A 17,612-nucleotide genomic window follows, 5' to 3' on the forward strand; every position below is an offset into this window, starting at 1 on the left:
CATACATGTGTCCCAAACTACTCCTTTAGCAAAGACAGATTGATTGACCCTTAAGAGAAACTTTTTTCTGTGGGTTATTCCACTGTAAAGGATGATCCGTGTGCAGGTTCAGCTAATGAGCTGTGTGAAGTATCCAGAAGTTTATGTGTTCTTACGTAACTACGCAATACCCATCTTAAGTTACCATTTTGGCTAGGTCTCTCTTGTAAAAGAGATCTGAAGAGACACTCAATAAATAAAGGTTACATAAAATAAAAAATGTCCTGCTGACGAACACATCAACAAGGCAGAGGCTTTCTGTCACAAGAATATAGCTCAGTACACTTTTATCCCATTCATTAACTTGACTCATGATTCTACACACAGCTACATACACATTAAACTGAAAGAACCCATATTGACATACAAACATGACTGGATGCATACACAGAACCTTATATACCAACACTGAGGAAGATCTGAACTATGTACCTGAGCCAAGGACTCTGTGAGGATCTTCTCATTAACCTCCAGGATAGCGTTCTTGATCTCTTCATATGGGATACGGAACGATCCCAGAAAAATGGCTGTATGAGCAAACACAATTACCAGCACTTTTCATTACTACGATCTAAAATCTAATAAGGATTCAGTTGAACACACTTTATAGTTGGCATTTCAATAGTGGTGTTCACTAAATGCATTTAAAGAGGAATGTTAGTCTTACAAACAGATGGGCATCTGTGGACTTACAAAGGTTCTGTGAAGACTTAGAGTCGAGAATCTTCAGCTCCTTCACCTTCTTCTTCTGCGTCTGTTTCTTTTCGTCTCCGCCATCCTGCTCCATTTTGGCTGGAGAGGTGGATAGAGAAATGGACAGATGAAAAAGAAGACTTTGTTAGAAATTACATTTCTTGGTAACTTTCTTAATGTAAGATGAATGGATATGCATAGAAATAGTGTTGCAAAGAAGGACAGTAGTAAAATCAGTAGGTTCAGTAATTTAGAGAAGTGGATAGAGGAAAGGATAGAGGCCTGTGTGATGGCTATAAAAACTGACAGACTTGGCACAGCCTTTACTTTTTTCACCCACTCCCCAACTGTATGGTGTCATGGAGGTGTTAGGATTATTGTATCAGTGGCCTTGGGTAAGATGGAACTACTATGAAATGGCTGCAAGACTGGGGAAAGATGTCCCCCTGCTGTGTGTGGGCCTGGTAAATATGGTTGGACATTTGCTAGCTGTAAGGCATTTTAAGTTTGCAATCAGCTTAGACACATGCATATACAGTACAGTCTATCGCACACACACACACTTGACAAACACTTCACATTAACGTTTTCTGACAAGGTCAGGATGGTGACTGTAAGGATGTGTCAGCGTGTAGGGGTGAATGTGCACTGGCAGAGAATGAGGAGTGAAAGATGAACAAGCACATGGGTTTGACCACATAACAGCCAACTGTACACATGAGATCTAAGGTCATCTAAGGAAAACTAGATGTCACGACTGCTTACTGCCATTATCTAACCACTCACACTGAATTTCACATTCATCTGAAAGTGCATGACAAATACAGTATGTCATGATTAGTTATGGAATCTATAGTTGATCAACGAGAAAATGTCATTGATAAAACTGATAATTTTTATATTATATTATATATATATATATACACACACAAAAAACAGGAGACAGGAGCATCTATACCACCTACTCTTTCCTCCAGTCTCTCTGTAGGTTTTGTCTATGTCTCTATCCGACCTTGTCACTGCCTTATCTTTGTAAAGACCAGGCAGGAACAGGAAACAAGAATCACTGTCGGGAAAACAGCCAGCAAGAGTGCTGGTACAGCAAGTACAATAAGAGCATGCAGTCTGCCTCTGAAACACACAGACAAAAAATACAAATCAAAATCAGCCCCTGTGTGCAGAGCAGCCCACCTGTTTCCACTGCCTGACCTCATGTAATGACATCAGAGGCTAAAATGAAGTGTACAACAGACTATCTGGACTGAAACTACTGTAACCACTGTCAAATAACGACTAGATGTTGTTATGACAGTCCTACTTAAGGCTGCCTAATTACCAGTGTTACTACTATGTATTTACGTTTGTAGGTGTAATTTAGGTTTACCTTAGGAATGCTGAGCTCTCTACTGCATATGTGGCCATTTTTCTTCACTTCCTCATTAAACCATATTTTTTCCACAATCTGTCCACATTCAACAGCAGCGTGTTAGACTGGTGAAAAGAGACAGAGATATAGCCACTACAGCGTAACAACTCATTCACCTAGCTGTCCAACTTTCCATACAACTAGTCAAACAATGCTTTGTCTCTATGTGAGAGGCCAATCAGTTGGACAGTCTGTTAACGAGTCCAGGCATCTTAATGAGCTCCTCATCTCTCCATTTAGCCATTCATTCAGAACACACTCATACACAGAACAGTCAGTCAGTGGACTGTGGCCTCAATAAGTCCCATTGTTTCACTCAGCATCAGCTTTAGCTCTATGAAACTCCTCTCTCAGAATCAACCATCACATGCGACTAAGTTTGGCTCACAGTTTAGGGCAATGTGATCCATTTGAACTCTGTACTTCTCTCTGTTTGCATGTATTTTGTGCTATATCAATATAATCGGCTGTGTATATCACTATCATGAATCAATAACACTATTGTGTGACTGACACTGCAGCCATAGTCCCTGCTGAGAGCAGGAAACCACAGTAGGAAGTCAACCATCACACACACACACACACACACACACAGGGTAGGAAAATCCATCAGGACATCTGAGAGGAAACAACATAAATATCTTCGGACAAACACATAAACACAGCTCAAAGTTTAGGAAGAAACTCGAAGGAAGTGAGGAATCTTTAGGACAGAGACACAAACAGGGAGACTGATAACGACCTAAAATAATCCACTTCTTCAAGACAGTGGCACGTAGAATGAGGGAAATAATACCTCTGAAGATAAAAGTGAGAGAAATAAAGAGATCTACGAGTAATTCTACTAATATCAGTAAAAACTTGAACCTGTGCACGTGTACAAATATGCACATGCAGACTTGTACAAAGACACTGAAGTACAAATGTTAAAGCAGAGATGAACGTCTTATCTGGATGGTATATAATCTCAAGCAGAGACAATCCAGTTTGTCTGGGACTAGACTAGTGAAGGCATCATGTCACTCGGTCAGTGTGAGCCTGTGTGTGTGTGTGTGTGTGTGTGTGTGTGTGTGTGTGTGTGTGTGTGTGTGTGTGTGTGTGTGTGTGTGTGTGTGTGTGTGGGCGCGCATCCCTGCTAAAATAGCTTCAGTTCCAGCTGTTCTCTGGCCAATGGAATCAGGCTTAGCTATGTTGACATCATGGCTGATTCATAAAATGGGGTCTGGTGTGCAGATTGTAAAATGGCTGCTCTGTGGTATCCACACACGGAGCCGGCTCATTTCATTTATGAGCCGATGGCACCCCTAGCGGTGACTATGGGGCACTGTGCCATGTTACACTTCGTCATTGTAGGGGGAGGAGAGGAGATGACCGAGGCAGAACACACATGTGAGTAGACACATGCAAAAACATACAAAAGCACATACAAACACACTTGTGGAGTGCTGACATTTTAACATCCACGTTTTATTGTCCCAGCTGCCTCTTTGTTATACAGTCATACAGAAAAAGGACCCTTTTGTGGAAGCAAATCACTACCATCCCTACTAACACACACACGCTTCTCTTTTCCTGGAACACCTCCCCCTCGTCTCCCCAACAGCTGCTTGGCACTGAGAGATGAGAAATAAGGGGGGGGGGGGGGGTATCTTTGTGTGTGTGTGTGTGTGTGTGTGTGTGTGTGTGTGTGTGTACATAGACCACATGTGTGTGTGGTGAAAGAAAAACAAAATTCTTCCATTTCTGACTTCTGGTTTTAATTAGGTGGAAAGAGAGAGGGAAAAAAGCAGATAGATAGAGGGGGAGAGGAGGCGACGGAGGAGAGCACAGAATCATGATGAGCCAAGTCATGCAGAGGTCTCTGTCAATATGTAACTATGTGTGTGCATGCATGTGTGTGTGTCTCTCCATCTGCACAAAGAGGAGTCTGTTTATCAGTCAGCAGACCTGAGTGTGTCCTTCACCCACCACCCCCTCATTCCCTGCCTCTCTCCTTCCCTCACTCCTTAAAAGGAGAAAATGTCGGTGGAGGTGGTAGCCAGGCTTGGAGAAAGAAAGAAAAAAAAAAACACATTTGGAAAAAGACAGATGGAAAGAAAGAAAAAAAGAACAAGTCAGGAACACAAAGAGAGGAAAACATATTTAGTCGACTTTCATCCCTGACTGCTCTGAACTATAGCCTCAGCTCAAATAGTTTCAATCCTCTCCCAGAAAGCATAGCCTCTCCTCTCTTTTCTATCTCTTCTCTATTCGTTTCATGTGGACTATTCATCCTCTCATCACCACTCCCTGCTTGTGGCATGCTGCAGTTTATTTTTAACCCACTAAAAGCTTTCAGATGATGTTCTCTGTTGTATATCTGTTGGCCAAAAATGTTTTGGGCCCTCTGGTGGCAAGATAGGAAAAAAACACAACATTAACTTTATATAACTTCAAAACCAACTTTTTCCCACTCAGCATTCCAGGGCTGGAGATTATCTAAACTGGAATGGGGGAGAGGGTTTATAGTTTCAACATTAATATCCCTTGACTGAGAAGTTCTGTGGAAAAAAAACCCCAAAATGCTGAGGTTGCTCAAGAGAAACAACCACACAGAGACACAAAAAAACCTTTTGCCAACTTTTAACATCAACAGACTAAATATATTTCAGGGAAACTAAATGAGGCGCATCCAACATTTAGTTTTTTTTAGAAAGTTTACTTTCAGAATGCTAAAGTATTAGTATAAAAAGGGGAATGAGACGAGAAAGAAGAAAGGGAGGGGGGCATAAAGTTCTTTGTGTAAAGTAAACAGAAGGCCCAAACTATGGCAGACAGAAGGACAGCTGTAGCCTTGGTCCCTTTAAACTTTAAAAGGTCCAACATTCTGTCACTCTCTATATAACTGTGTGTGCATGTGTGTGCGTGTGTGTTACAATGTAAGCAAGTTTGACAGAAGAAGAATAAAGGGGGTTTCCACGGTAACCTCGAGTCTGAAAGAGCCCCTTCATCCTGTTTTTCACTATGAAAGGAAATGAGGAGAAAAAATTCCTGACTGTGTGTGTGTGATTGTGTGAAAAGGACCAGATGGCAGGGTGGGGCAGTGAGGAGGGGGGAAGGGGGCAGGATGTGGGAGGGCCAGGGTGCAGGGGGAGGGCCTGTGGGCGGGGTTAAGAGTGTGCTCCCTTGCGCTCCCCTGGTGCATGAACAGTGTAACTGCAGCTTAGATTTTCTGCCCTGAACTAAGTTGGATATTATCAAACTACATTTGCTTTAGAAACATAAAAAGTAGCTAAGATTTATAGCTAAATATATGTACAGAGTCTGAAATACAGAATTTAGTTGTGCTTTACCATCTTCTCATTAGACTTGGCCCGCTGGCTCAAACACACTAAGACAACAAAGACTCAGGGCACCACACTTTGATTTGATTTTTCTTTCCCTCCAAAGGAGGCTTCAAATATATTATTTTCATCTAAAACCTATAAATCTGTTAGAATGTCTAATACACAATTTGCTTGGTTGATTATTCTGCCTTAGATAATGTACAATTATAAATAAGATAACTTATCTTACATATATTTTATTTCATTAAATTCAAATCTAACAATTATCAAATGGCTCTGTGTCTTTCTCATCCAATTATGGCAACATGGCACTTGTATCTGTTGTTCAAGGTCCAATCAGTTAGGTTTAAAATGAGTGAATGCTTTATTTTTCACTTATAAATTGTTAGTCCATGTATTAAATGGCTCATCGGTTAATCTCAAGGTGACAAAGGTTGCGAACTGGTGTTGAGTTTTGATTTGTTTTTGTTCACAATGACAGACAACTTTAATAGACATTAAAGTGGAAGAATTCTATACATACACTAATCTACCACAGACCTTCAATGTTAACTCATTGAAAAGTAACAACAAAAAATTCACAATGTGAATGAGATGTTTTACTCTGCCTCTTATTAAAAAGTAATGTAGTGTAATATAGAGTAACATGTCTTTTTTATCTGACTGTATTGACTACAGGAGGCACAAAGTGTGGTTCCTTCAGTGAGGTTCCTTTTTATGTGTGGAGTCACATTGCCCTCCACTGGTGAAGTTTGTGTACTGCTGCTACATGGCGTAAGGCTGGAGACCCCAACACCTAGATGCTGTTTATTACCTTCACAATCCATCTCACTCACTATCCAATGTGTGTGTGTCTGTCTGTTAGTGTGTGTTGAAATAAAGAACATACAGATGTGTGTGTGTATGACAGTGTGGGAGACAGAGGTGGAAAGAGTGTGTGGAAGTGTTCAGGGTTTGTGTGCTTGTGCATGCTGATTTAAAGAACGTACTGAGAGAGTGTGAGTGTGTGTGTGTGTGTGTGTGAGTGTGTGAGAGAGAGAGAGCGTAGGCAGTACAAAGGGTGGAAGACCGAGGTGGAAAGAGTGTGTGTGAGTGTCAGTGTTGTTCTCTCAGGGCCATTCTGACCTCTCTCTGCTCTTCTGGCCATGAAGGTCCTCAGCGATGACGCACACACCGCATGTAACGGCATCACTGATGATACACACACACGAAGTATGCTGCCTGCATTGCTGATAAGGTGCACTACAGTCCACACACCAACACAGCACTACCTTGAACTCGAATTCCCACTTGCTGAAACCACACAAACAGCCCATAAATCCCCATAGCAAATAACAGAGGACACAGACAGACACCCCACCACTAACACACACACACACACACACACACACACACACACACACACAGAGGTGAGCTGCTATGGTGTGCTTATTAAATCAGTCCTATATCAGCCAGTCTCCTTGGGACAGCAGAAAAGATTTACTACAGCAATTACACTGGCTAATTACAAGGAGGAGAGATAGAGGGAATGAGGGAGAGCTACAGAGTGTAAAGGAGAGAAGGAAATCAAATCAAGGAAAGAGAGCAAATAAAGGTGTGAAAACCGAGACGACGAGAGAGCAAATAAAGGGGAGAGAGATAGAGAGAAGTTAGTTTAAAGGACAAAGACGATGAGGATTGACCTTCATCCAGCCACAACACCTTAGCCTTGAATGGGGTATGTGGAGAAAACACAAAGGTTTAATGTTCAAACTCTTAGACCAGCTGTGTGCATGCGTGTATGTATGTGTGTGTGTGCGCCTGACTGACTGAGTGAGTCACTGAGTATGTAAGTAGTTTTCCTTGTGGTACTCTGGTAGTCTGTGTGGTGCTTTGGTGTTTGTTATTCACAGTGTGAATGCCCTTGATGCTGCACTGGCCTTCACAGCACAGTGCTCCCTCTATGGGGAGGAAAGTGAATTACATCATTAAGCAGGCTAGCTCAGAGCTATGCTGGGTATCAATCAACCCTGATTCTCGCTTCCAGTGCCGTTGATGGCATGCGGTGACATTTGCAGACACTTACTTATGTGTATGTGTATGAGACCGACTGATAAGATTAGTGTTCTTACAGACAGCTATCTGAGAAGGTCTCACAGTCTATAATATTTGAACATAGCCTTTAAGAGAACTTGGGAACTGCTAATAACTTGATAATATTCAATCATTCCCATTAGGGAAATACAGTTTGCTCCCCTAACTTACTTTGACTCAACAGCAGGGTTCACCAGCTCTTACTCATGAACTCTTCATCCTTTCAGATGCTTGGACTCAGGTCGTGCAGCTAAATGTTATTCTCTCCATGTACAGTGCCAGCTGCCTGCCAAATGTACTGACATTTCCCTGCTTGTCAAGTATATTGTCCATCCTGACCGCTTCAGTGACATTTTGCACAGCCATGCAGAAAGTCTCATTTACATGAGCACAGAGGTAGAAATGAAAACTTGTAAATTGGGTTTCTATCTCAATTAAAAAGTTAGATGAACTGTAACACACATGCACCCCATGAGGCACATTTTGCCCTGGGCGAAAAGGATTAGGTGCTGCGCTCCTGTCAGCCCTCAAATATTCATTATTACCTTATAGAAAGATAGCGGACAGAAAGCGAGTGGGAGCAAGAAAATGGAAAAGGGCAGAAAAAGAGCACAAGTAAGTGATAGAAAGGCACTTTATGAATACAAGCAGTTCTGACGTATGTAAAGCAAAACAGATGAAAGGACAGAGAGAAATGGAGGTCTACACGGTGTCATGCCATGGAAGACAGTTAAAAGCTCGTCGCCGGACTGGAGCACACACTCATCCTCAGTTAATCCCTCAGTTTCTGTCCTCTCGTCTCCAACCATCCATCCCTTCACTCGTCTTTATCTCTGCTTCAGTGATGAGAACAAAGGAAAGCACTCACTCATTTGCTTCCTCCCTCCCTCCCTTTTTCCTTCTCTTGGTCTCTTCAGGCAAGGCTTGCAGGCCTGATTAGCAATTGTGACTTGACCGCATGGTGGAAAGATTGGTACACATGCATAAACACACACAGGAGCATGTACACACACAAATGCATACACACACACACATACATGTGGCAGAGTGGAGGACAAGGGCCAGTTTTGCTGGGTCTAATTACCCCTTGAGCAGTGCCCAGAGACAATGATGGGGAGAGGAGGAGGGAGTTTTGCCTTTTCTAATGTCAGCCATCACTTGCAGGAGACACACACACACACACACACACACACACACACACACACACACACTTCAGAAAGTGTTTCTGACTGGAGGCAAAAAGATTGGGCTGTTTTCTGGTACTTGTCACTATGGGTTTTTTTCAGCCAACATGTTAATATGACCAAGCCACAGAAACTAGAGAGGAGAAGAAAGGGAAAAAGGGAAAAGAAATATGTGGAGAGCAATGCTGGAGGAGAGATAAAGGGAATGAATAACAAAGTGGAGCAATTGCAAGGGGAGGCAGTACTGTGAGGGAGAAACTGTGGAGCAAGAAGGATGAGAGAATGATGAGGAAAAAGACAGTGTGATATGGTCAATAGAGAGGGGAGAAAGATAAGGGGAATGAGAGCCCAGTTCCAGAAATACATTAGCTCAATTCTGGTGATACATGCAAACCGAAAGCTCCCCCTTTGAACTAGAATTTAGTGTATTTTATTTATTGTTTTGAATCACTGGAAAACAGGCAAGTATTATACTGATCCTGCAATCCATACTGCTGACAACACAGTGAACACTTCTTTGCATTTGTGTATGTGAACCTTTATCTTTGTTGCAAATGCTTTGGGAAAACTACTGCAAGTGTTTGAAATACATCAATGACACTGGATCATAGTCAAACTAAGTAGCTGGAGGGGGATGACAACCATGATCTGGCAACCTGCACCTCTGCGTGGGAACCTGGGGAAAAGTCTCTCTCATCAAAAGATCCATTGGGGCGCTGCAGAGTTTCCAGTTTGTGAAATCAGTTCTTCCCCCTCCCCAAAACAGGAGAAAAATAACCCCAACCCCCCCAAAATAAACTAAGCAAGAGAAATAGATATTTAAACAGAGAGACAGACGTGCAAATCCTCTCCTAGAACATCTGTCTGCTGGCCTCTCTCAGGAATTGGCAGTACCAGAGCTAGACAAAAAGATACACAAAGACACAAACAAAAACACGCATACACAAAAATACACACCTAATCCCACCGTGTGCTTTGTGAGCCATCAGGGGATGTGTTGCCAATCAGACAGCTATGTGAGGCTGGGCGAACGAAAACAATCAAGGAACAACACACAATATGGCTAAGAGACTGGCACGTGTTTGTGTGAGCGTGTATGTGTTTGAGTTTACAGAGTCACATGCACACATTATGCCAACCAGAGACCAGGCTCTGTGTTCACCCCAAAGCATTCCTAGATGGATTGTGTGTAGAGAGATTTTCTGGGTCTTCTGTAGCTAAAAATGATCGATGGTAAGAGTGGCATATTCAGGAAAAGAATCAATGGTTTAGGATTCACAGCTTATACATCTTGTAGACATATTGTTGGACGAAAGTGAATGTAATATAAGGATAATTTTTTGCACTGAAGAGCTACTTCCACATTCAACCTGCAGGTTGTTTAGGATGTGATGTTTTTCTCTTATTATTTAAACAAAAAGACAGTAGAGCACTCGTATCCGCATTGCCTATATATTAGCCAAACTACTAAGTCAATAGAAAGCTCCCCAAAATATTGTAACACAAGACATGCATAGCATTTTCTTATTCTACCTGTTGTCTGTACTGTGGACTTGTGACCTAGTGCGTGTGCGTATGTCTAGCGAGATCTTGCTCCTCTCTCTGTCTTGTCTCTTCTCACGGCTCAGTGAGTGTGTCAGTCTGCATTGGCGCTCTCTCAGAAGGTACTGAGAGATGGCAGCGCCATTAAAATTTAACCCACTATGTCACCGCTCACCACACACTGACAAGAGAGAGGAGAGAGAATAGCAGAGATAGCCAGGCAGGCATACAAGGATATACGGGGATGTATCTAACCACAGACATGCACACATGCTACCGCACAAGCACTCATTCCCAAGGAGGAAGTCAGATGTGATAGCGAGAGATGGGGAGCGACGGAGCGAAAGATCCTATACAGATGGAAAGTAAAGAATAAGATGGAACAGATTACCGCTTGAACACCGCACACGAACACACACATCTGATGCATAGACGGCAGTGGAAATGAGGGGCATCAATTCAGTAGGTGAAATGGCGGATGTGTATGGTCCTTACGTCCTATCAGTTTACACTATCCCTCTCTCTAAATCCACATTTCCACGTTTTCTATTACTTTCTCCCTCATAAGCTCTCGCTTCTCGCCCCTTCACAAGCAATCCTTCTTTTAGCTTCCTTCCCTCTCCTTTCTAAATCTATCACTCTTTTTGTTCAATATTTTTTGACGCGTAGCTTTTTAATTTTTCTGTCCTCTCTCTCTCAGTCTACTTTTTTTTTTTTTTTTTAATCACACTCTCTCTCTTTCTGTCCTTTTCTGCCCCAGTGGAGTGTGGGATAGCAGGCAGTGCTGGGAGGCCTATGGTCTCTTAATTAAGAAGCAAGGCGGAACGGGGCCACAGTTAACAAGGACACACACACGTTTGTATTGCTTTACTTGTAAGGACCCTGACTGTCTACAGGTCCCACTGCTCAAGTTAACCGTCAGAACCACATGCCATGACCTGAGTCAGTACCCTCTAACAATGATCAAGACCTGATTCAAGCCTTGACCATAAGGCCTGACTCTTAAATTGCACCTAGAAAAGGCCCAAAATGTCCCAACTTTGCAATACTGTCTTACCTGGTAAGGTCAAAAACTCAAATTCCCATGTAAACAAACCCAGTACACGCTCAAAGAAAAGACACTGTTAGAGACTATTGTGCTCAGGCCACACAAACACACACACGATTTCCTCTTCTTTCACACATCACAACACCTAATCAGAGTCTGAGGACCTGAGTTGAAATCTGAGGGGCTAGGACTCAATCAGCTAGTGCAATCAAGAAATAGGACAGATACACACAGACACACACACTCACCCACATTCATTCACATACACAGTTACGATTACACACAGGGCCGACGCAATAAGCCCTGAGCTGACTGACGACAGGAAGGCCATTACGTTATTCAGTGTACCTCATCACCACTGTAACCAAGACACATACTCACACACACATACAGAGGAGGCGGGATGGAAGTAGCTATTTTGAGAGCGTGTGCGTTCGTTCTCTGCGAAGGTGACTTTGGGCTGGCTGGAGTGGTAATTGGGTACACATACAAATGCCGTTTTCTTCCTCTTCCCCACGTTCGCCTTCAAAGTCTCTCTTTACCCCCACCTCTTTTCCTCCCACCATGATCCCCCTCTTTCCCTCACTGCAGCCCCCGAACGTGATTACATTTCCGACACAAGTGAGGGGTGAAGAGAGAGGGAGAGCAGTGGAATGAAGAAGTGAGAGAGAGACAGATGATTGACTTGAAAAACAGAGAGGGTAGAAAACAGCTCTGGATGAAAAATAAAAGTGTACACGCATGTACATACATAAGCATTTGGCCCCTGCAAGCAAAAACACACACCTATATATACACATATATATCATTTACTCGGCAGGGGAGCAAGGCAAAGCGGAGGAAAAATACACGATATGTCACTCAGACTGTCAACCTTTTCTGTTGAGATGCACGCAGAGACACACACATACAGTGCAATGGCCATCTCATTTCCTCAGATGAGTGACATTTTCTCCCTCTCTCTCTTTTTTCCTGTCTCTACTTCTGCAATCCGCCACTGTGGTGATAAAATTAGCATTCCTTTCCCTCCTCTGCTTCTCCTTCCCTCGACGGCTGGACAAGAGGTGAGGACCACAGGGACGGGCGAAAGGAGAGAGAGAGAAAGAGAAACAAGAAAAAGATGGGAACAAAAGAAGACATTAAGAGAAAGAGGAGAACGCCTGAGAGAAGAGGCGTGAAGACAAAGAAACAAACAGAGAGCAAACTGTGACAGGCAGAAAGACAAGGGATAGTAAAGGCAGCGAGATACAATGAAAGAGAGCAACAGACACAAAGAAAAATACAGTGAGTGGACAGGATGCAGACTTGTGGAGAGAATAAGCGGGTAAAATATACCCTCAAGGGATTTTTATCACTGTGACAACCTGTCTCCTTTGCTGTCCAGGTGCATGATGAAATATCCAATCACTATTACCGCCCATTAATCAATCTGTGGTTAAAACATACTTTTAATAACTAATTTCAAACTAAATTATGCAACCTTCATGAATTAACAGCTGGACAATGATGTTGAGCTTAGTTTGTTTACTCTGCACAAGGCTAGCCCACGTCCGTGCATGCGGGCGGGCGCATAAACCTGCATGTGTGCATGTTTCTACAGGGACAGGGTAGAGGGCCCACAGAGTATAATTAAAAGCCAGAGACACAGAGTCCTTGGGACCGACTGCAGCAAGAACTTTATGGGGAGAAGGGAAAAAAAGAGGGAGGAAGAAACAGAAAAAAAAGAAAGGAAAAACTGACCTTTAAAAACACAGAGTGAGACAGAGAGAAATGGTCGGAGATGAGAGAGGTTGAAGATGGGATAGTGGGAGATAGACTGAATTAGATTATGCTGAATTGAATGCGGCAAAGAAAGAACAAAAAAAAAGTGAGAGAACGAGCACGAAAGGAAACATTATTGGACGGAGTTGTTTGTCAGGGAGGGCTGGAGGAAGAAGAGAGAGAGACACAGAGAGGGAGAGGGACGGAGAGAGAGAAAGAGAGGGAACGAGAGAATCCTAATCAGAAATCCGAAGAACAAAATAATAAGGCTGCCTGACAGCAAATGTCAGCTCAGGGAGGATAGCAGATGGAGGTGGAGGGGGGGAGCAAGACAGAGAAACACAGCAAAGAAAGGAAGAGGGAGGAGAGGAAAAGAAACATTCAGAAGGAGACAGGTGGGCCTGGAGTGATGGAGACACATCCCCATCATTGCTCCCTCCAGGAGGAAGGAATACAATTTTTCTGATGCTAAGAAGCAATACATCCCCAGAAAAGATATTCCCCATCTCCCACTGGAGGGAAACTGAGCCGCCAGGTCAGGAGGGTGAATCCTCATATGATGGTGTATACGTGTGCGCGTAAATGTGTGTGCCTGTACACTAACACATTCACTGTCTGGCTGAGAAATGTTGCCCTTGAGCCAACCTTGACTGCTGTTTCACTGTAGGCTAAGCTTCGCTTTAATTCCCAAATCAAAAGCCATCTATTTCGCTCTCCCATGTTATTTCATCACAACTTGATGGTGAGACAGGGTCCTGATTGTCTCTAGCAATGTTCTTATAGCTTTCCCCTTAAGCTGTTCAGTATTAGTTCCTCAGTCTTTTTCCCAGTGAGATGCAGCGCAAAAAACAAGAGGAAGCAGACACGTGGATGTAAACTTGGTTTTCAACTAGAGAGAACATTGCCTTTAAAAAGCATTTCATTTTGTTCATTCATTTCATCATGGTTTTTTTTTCAAATAATCAAATAAAACTGAAACAAAACAAACAACCAAAAAACAATTACATATATTATGTTTATTTTACTTTGGACAACATTGATTGCCAGGAGCTACTGCCACATGACAGCAACAGAAAAGCATTAATATACTCGAACAAGGATATTCACCAACCACTGGTGCTGGAAAAAAATGAAATATGTCTGTTCTATCATTCAAATTAATGTGACTGAACTTTGGCCATAGTCTTTAAAATTTAAACACTCAACAGTTTCACAAAGCCAGCCAAAAGTCAGTAGTGAGTTAGATAATGTATGCATTCTGTTAGGGTGAACATGAACAATGTGAATCTTAAAAAGGAAATCAAACTTTAATGAGTTAAACAGTTCTTTTAAGTTAACCTAAGGTCAATGGAGTAGAGCCAGGGTTATTCAAAAGCAAAATTCAGAGATTCCACCACAGTCGGATAATGCACAACATGGAAGTTTTAGAGTAGCAGTCTCATTGGTCATCACTGTTGCATCTATTCCCATAATGCAGCAGTGGCCGTGTATAATCAATTGTTATGCCAAATATTGCAGTGGGGTGATGACTGTTCTATTTATTTATTTAAGTAATTTTTGTTATGTATGTGCCATATTTAACATATTTAAATTTTGCTACAACTCTGTTGTAAAATGATAAATAGATCTACCTTTTTTATTTGTTTCATGTTAAATTACTTTTATTAAAAATAAATAAACAGATTTGGAACTTTTCATACATTCCATTGAGAAATCAAAAGTCAGTAACTTTACAGATAACCGTAAATACTTTACGGGGAACAGTGTTTCCCACAGGATTTTAAGAGACTGTGGTGGGTTGCCCTTGGATATCAGGGTACATTTTAAAGTTACATACATTAATCTGGTGCACTTCGAGAGCACAATTAAGAGGCTAGATCTATGAAGAACATTGCGCTATTGTGCAATAGCAAACAATTTGATCATATACACATTTTATAGATATAAATGGTGATAACAGCAATACTGAATATATTTAATGTTTATCAAGCAACCCCAAATCAAAGAATAAAAGTAATTTCCCTAACATTTTAGAGGTTTTATTTACTTTAATTGACACATGTAACACGTTTTATACTTCCTGTGAATATAATCCAATTACTCTAATTTCGTTAGTAGTGTGTTATTAGCTTATTTTAACAACCAGACATTGTCCCATGTGTATTCTCACCTCAGCAAGTCCTATGAAATTTGATAGGTAATATCGTATGTGGTGCTCGTATCACGTACAATTAAGAATTTATAGCCTCTTGTCAACACTTGTCTTTGGTATGCGAGAAAATTACAGAATAAAGTCGCCAACACTGCCTGCCAGCTCGCTCCAGTCTGTTTCAGTGCATTTACCATAACGGCTCGAATACGTGTGCACTCCAAATTTTGGTGTGGCTAGTTTGACGGTTTTCTCACAAACGAGTGACAGTGGAAACACTCAAAGCCTTAACGTTACCGTACTTAATTCAAACGATGTGGTGTCCTTATAAGAGAAGTGGTTGTCTCGAGTTGGATGTCAAAGTGTGTGAGCGTGTGAGCTTACCGCAGCAGGGAGCAGCGGCGCAAAACACAACTTCAGAGGATTTTAATGGTATTATGAGAAGTGTAAAAATATTCTGAAACAATGGCGGAACAAATTAGACTGTGGCGGGCTGCCATAGTCTTGGTAATTAATGGGAAACACTGGGGAATCTGGGAGGAAACCAAATGAAATCTGAGGACAGATTAAACAGATTTTTAAGGGCTCTACATACGAATACTCGGGAAACTGAAGTTAGTGTGTGAATGTTGAGAAGTTAATTGTAGGCAAAAATATCTCCATTTAACATTAGAGCTTTGACTAACGTCACTGATATGCACCTACAGTACATTATGCCAATTGAAACATCATTGTAAATTGACAATTTGGGATAAATTCAAATGACATTCATGAGGCATTCCACCACATTACATCACCATTAGAAACTGATATGTCTGAAGAACCATAGCATTTACATTTTACTTGTCACTGTATTGACATATACAACTGTAAATTTGAAAAACACTTAGATATCTTATTCCAAATAGAATGACTGTACAGTACATTAAGATTATACTTTAAGGATTAAATGTGTATGGGTATCACAAATTTCAGCTAGAGATGACAATCTTGACAATTATCTAAACTTCCCCTGGGATAATCAGGCATTCATCCCTGAGCTGTATCTCTATAAGAAGGTCAAAATAGATAGATGTTGTCAACTACTTAAAAAGCTGTCCTTGCATTTCCCCATAAACCACGGTTTCACCATCACACCTCAGCCGTCCTCCTCAGTAAGGACATCTTCCCAATCACTTGTTCTCCTATTCCCTCCCTCCCCTCATCTCTCTCTCTACACCCAGTGAGTAATAGCGGGAGCAAAGGATAGTGGCAGAGAGCTATAAAAGTGTAATTTGCTCCATTTTCCTTGGGAAACCAAATTCACTTTCTGTCCTGCGTTACAATCTGTTAACATTCAGATGGCCAGCATTGCAGACAGCGCATTACCCGCCTACACTCGCTACTAATGACCCTCACACAGAGTGCACACGTACACACATTCACAAGCAAGGAGAGCAAGGACACATGAGCTGTAAGTGTTTAAAATGTACAAGAGTGTATACGCGAACACTCCAACACGCAAATATTTAAATTCTGGTTGTAATGGACTAAAAAAGGGCAAAAAGGGGAAGGAGAAGAGAGGGAGATTATAAAGAGAAAAGGCAGATGGGATAAAACTCTGTAAAGCGAGGCTAAGTATGTTTCTCTGTATTAAATAAAATAACTTGTTCAATCTCACTTTTTGTTCCTGAAGAAGGGGGGTGGGGGGGTCTCTGCTGCTTCACAAGCCTTTCTCCTTCTCTAATATGTCGCTTTTCCTCTAAGTATCTCAAAGTCTTGTTCACATGTTCTTTCTATAGCTTTTCCTTCCCTTCTTTCTCCTCCTCTGTGTAACTCTCCCAAACTCTTGCTTTCTTACTCCATCTCTTTGTCTCCGCGTTCACTTCTTCCATCCCTGTCTCTCTCCGTCCCTCCCTTGTTCACCAATTCTCTCTCTCACACACTCATCTCATCATCCCACCCTCACAGCAATCCATTCTCTCTTTCTCTATCCCTCTCCTCCATTTCCACCACTCCCTTCTCAGGGAGCTAATAGCCTCCTCCTTTGTTCTTGGAGAACAGCGGGGAACAATGGCGGAGTGGGGCTTGTCGTTGTGGCAACAGGCATGAGACAAGAGAGAGAGAGAGAGGAAGGGAGACAAAGAAGAAAGGCAGAGAGAGAAAGAGCAGGCACAGAGGGGATGCTGGTTGTTAGCCGGGCGGCAGGGAAGCGAGCGCTGGCTAATTACACTCGTTTCTATGCACACCGCAATTAAACCCTGATGCGCACACACACACGCAGCCCGCGCTCAGAATATCCACCACCAGCCACATATACACACACACACACACACACACACTTGCTCTGCAACATCAGAGAGAAAGAGCAAGCAAGAGAGGAGGTGGCAGA

At 42.2% G+C, this 17,612-nt stretch overlaps 1 protein-coding gene across 1 annotated transcript in view; it reads right to left on the minus strand.

Moving 5' to 3' along the window:
- Positions 1-17,612, minus strand: part of LOC119888931 (protein diaphanous homolog 1-like) — a 97,339-nt gene that overhangs the window by 6,690 nt on the left and 73,037 nt on the right. The window contains 2 exon segments of the mRNA XM_038699733.1: positions 472-566; positions 733-831. Of these exon segments, the coding sequence (XP_038555661.1) occupies positions 472-566; positions 733-831 (194 nt within the window).

The sequence above is a fragment of the Micropterus salmoides genome, unplaced genomic scaffold (assembly GCF_014851395.1).
Source record: "Micropterus salmoides isolate LMB-PRFRI ecotype aquatic unplaced genomic scaffold, ASM1485139v1 Ms_hic_scaffold_5, whole genome shotgun sequence".
In the NCBI taxonomy this organism is placed as follows: Eukaryota; Metazoa; Chordata; class Actinopteri; order Centrarchiformes; family Centrarchidae; genus Micropterus; species Micropterus salmoides.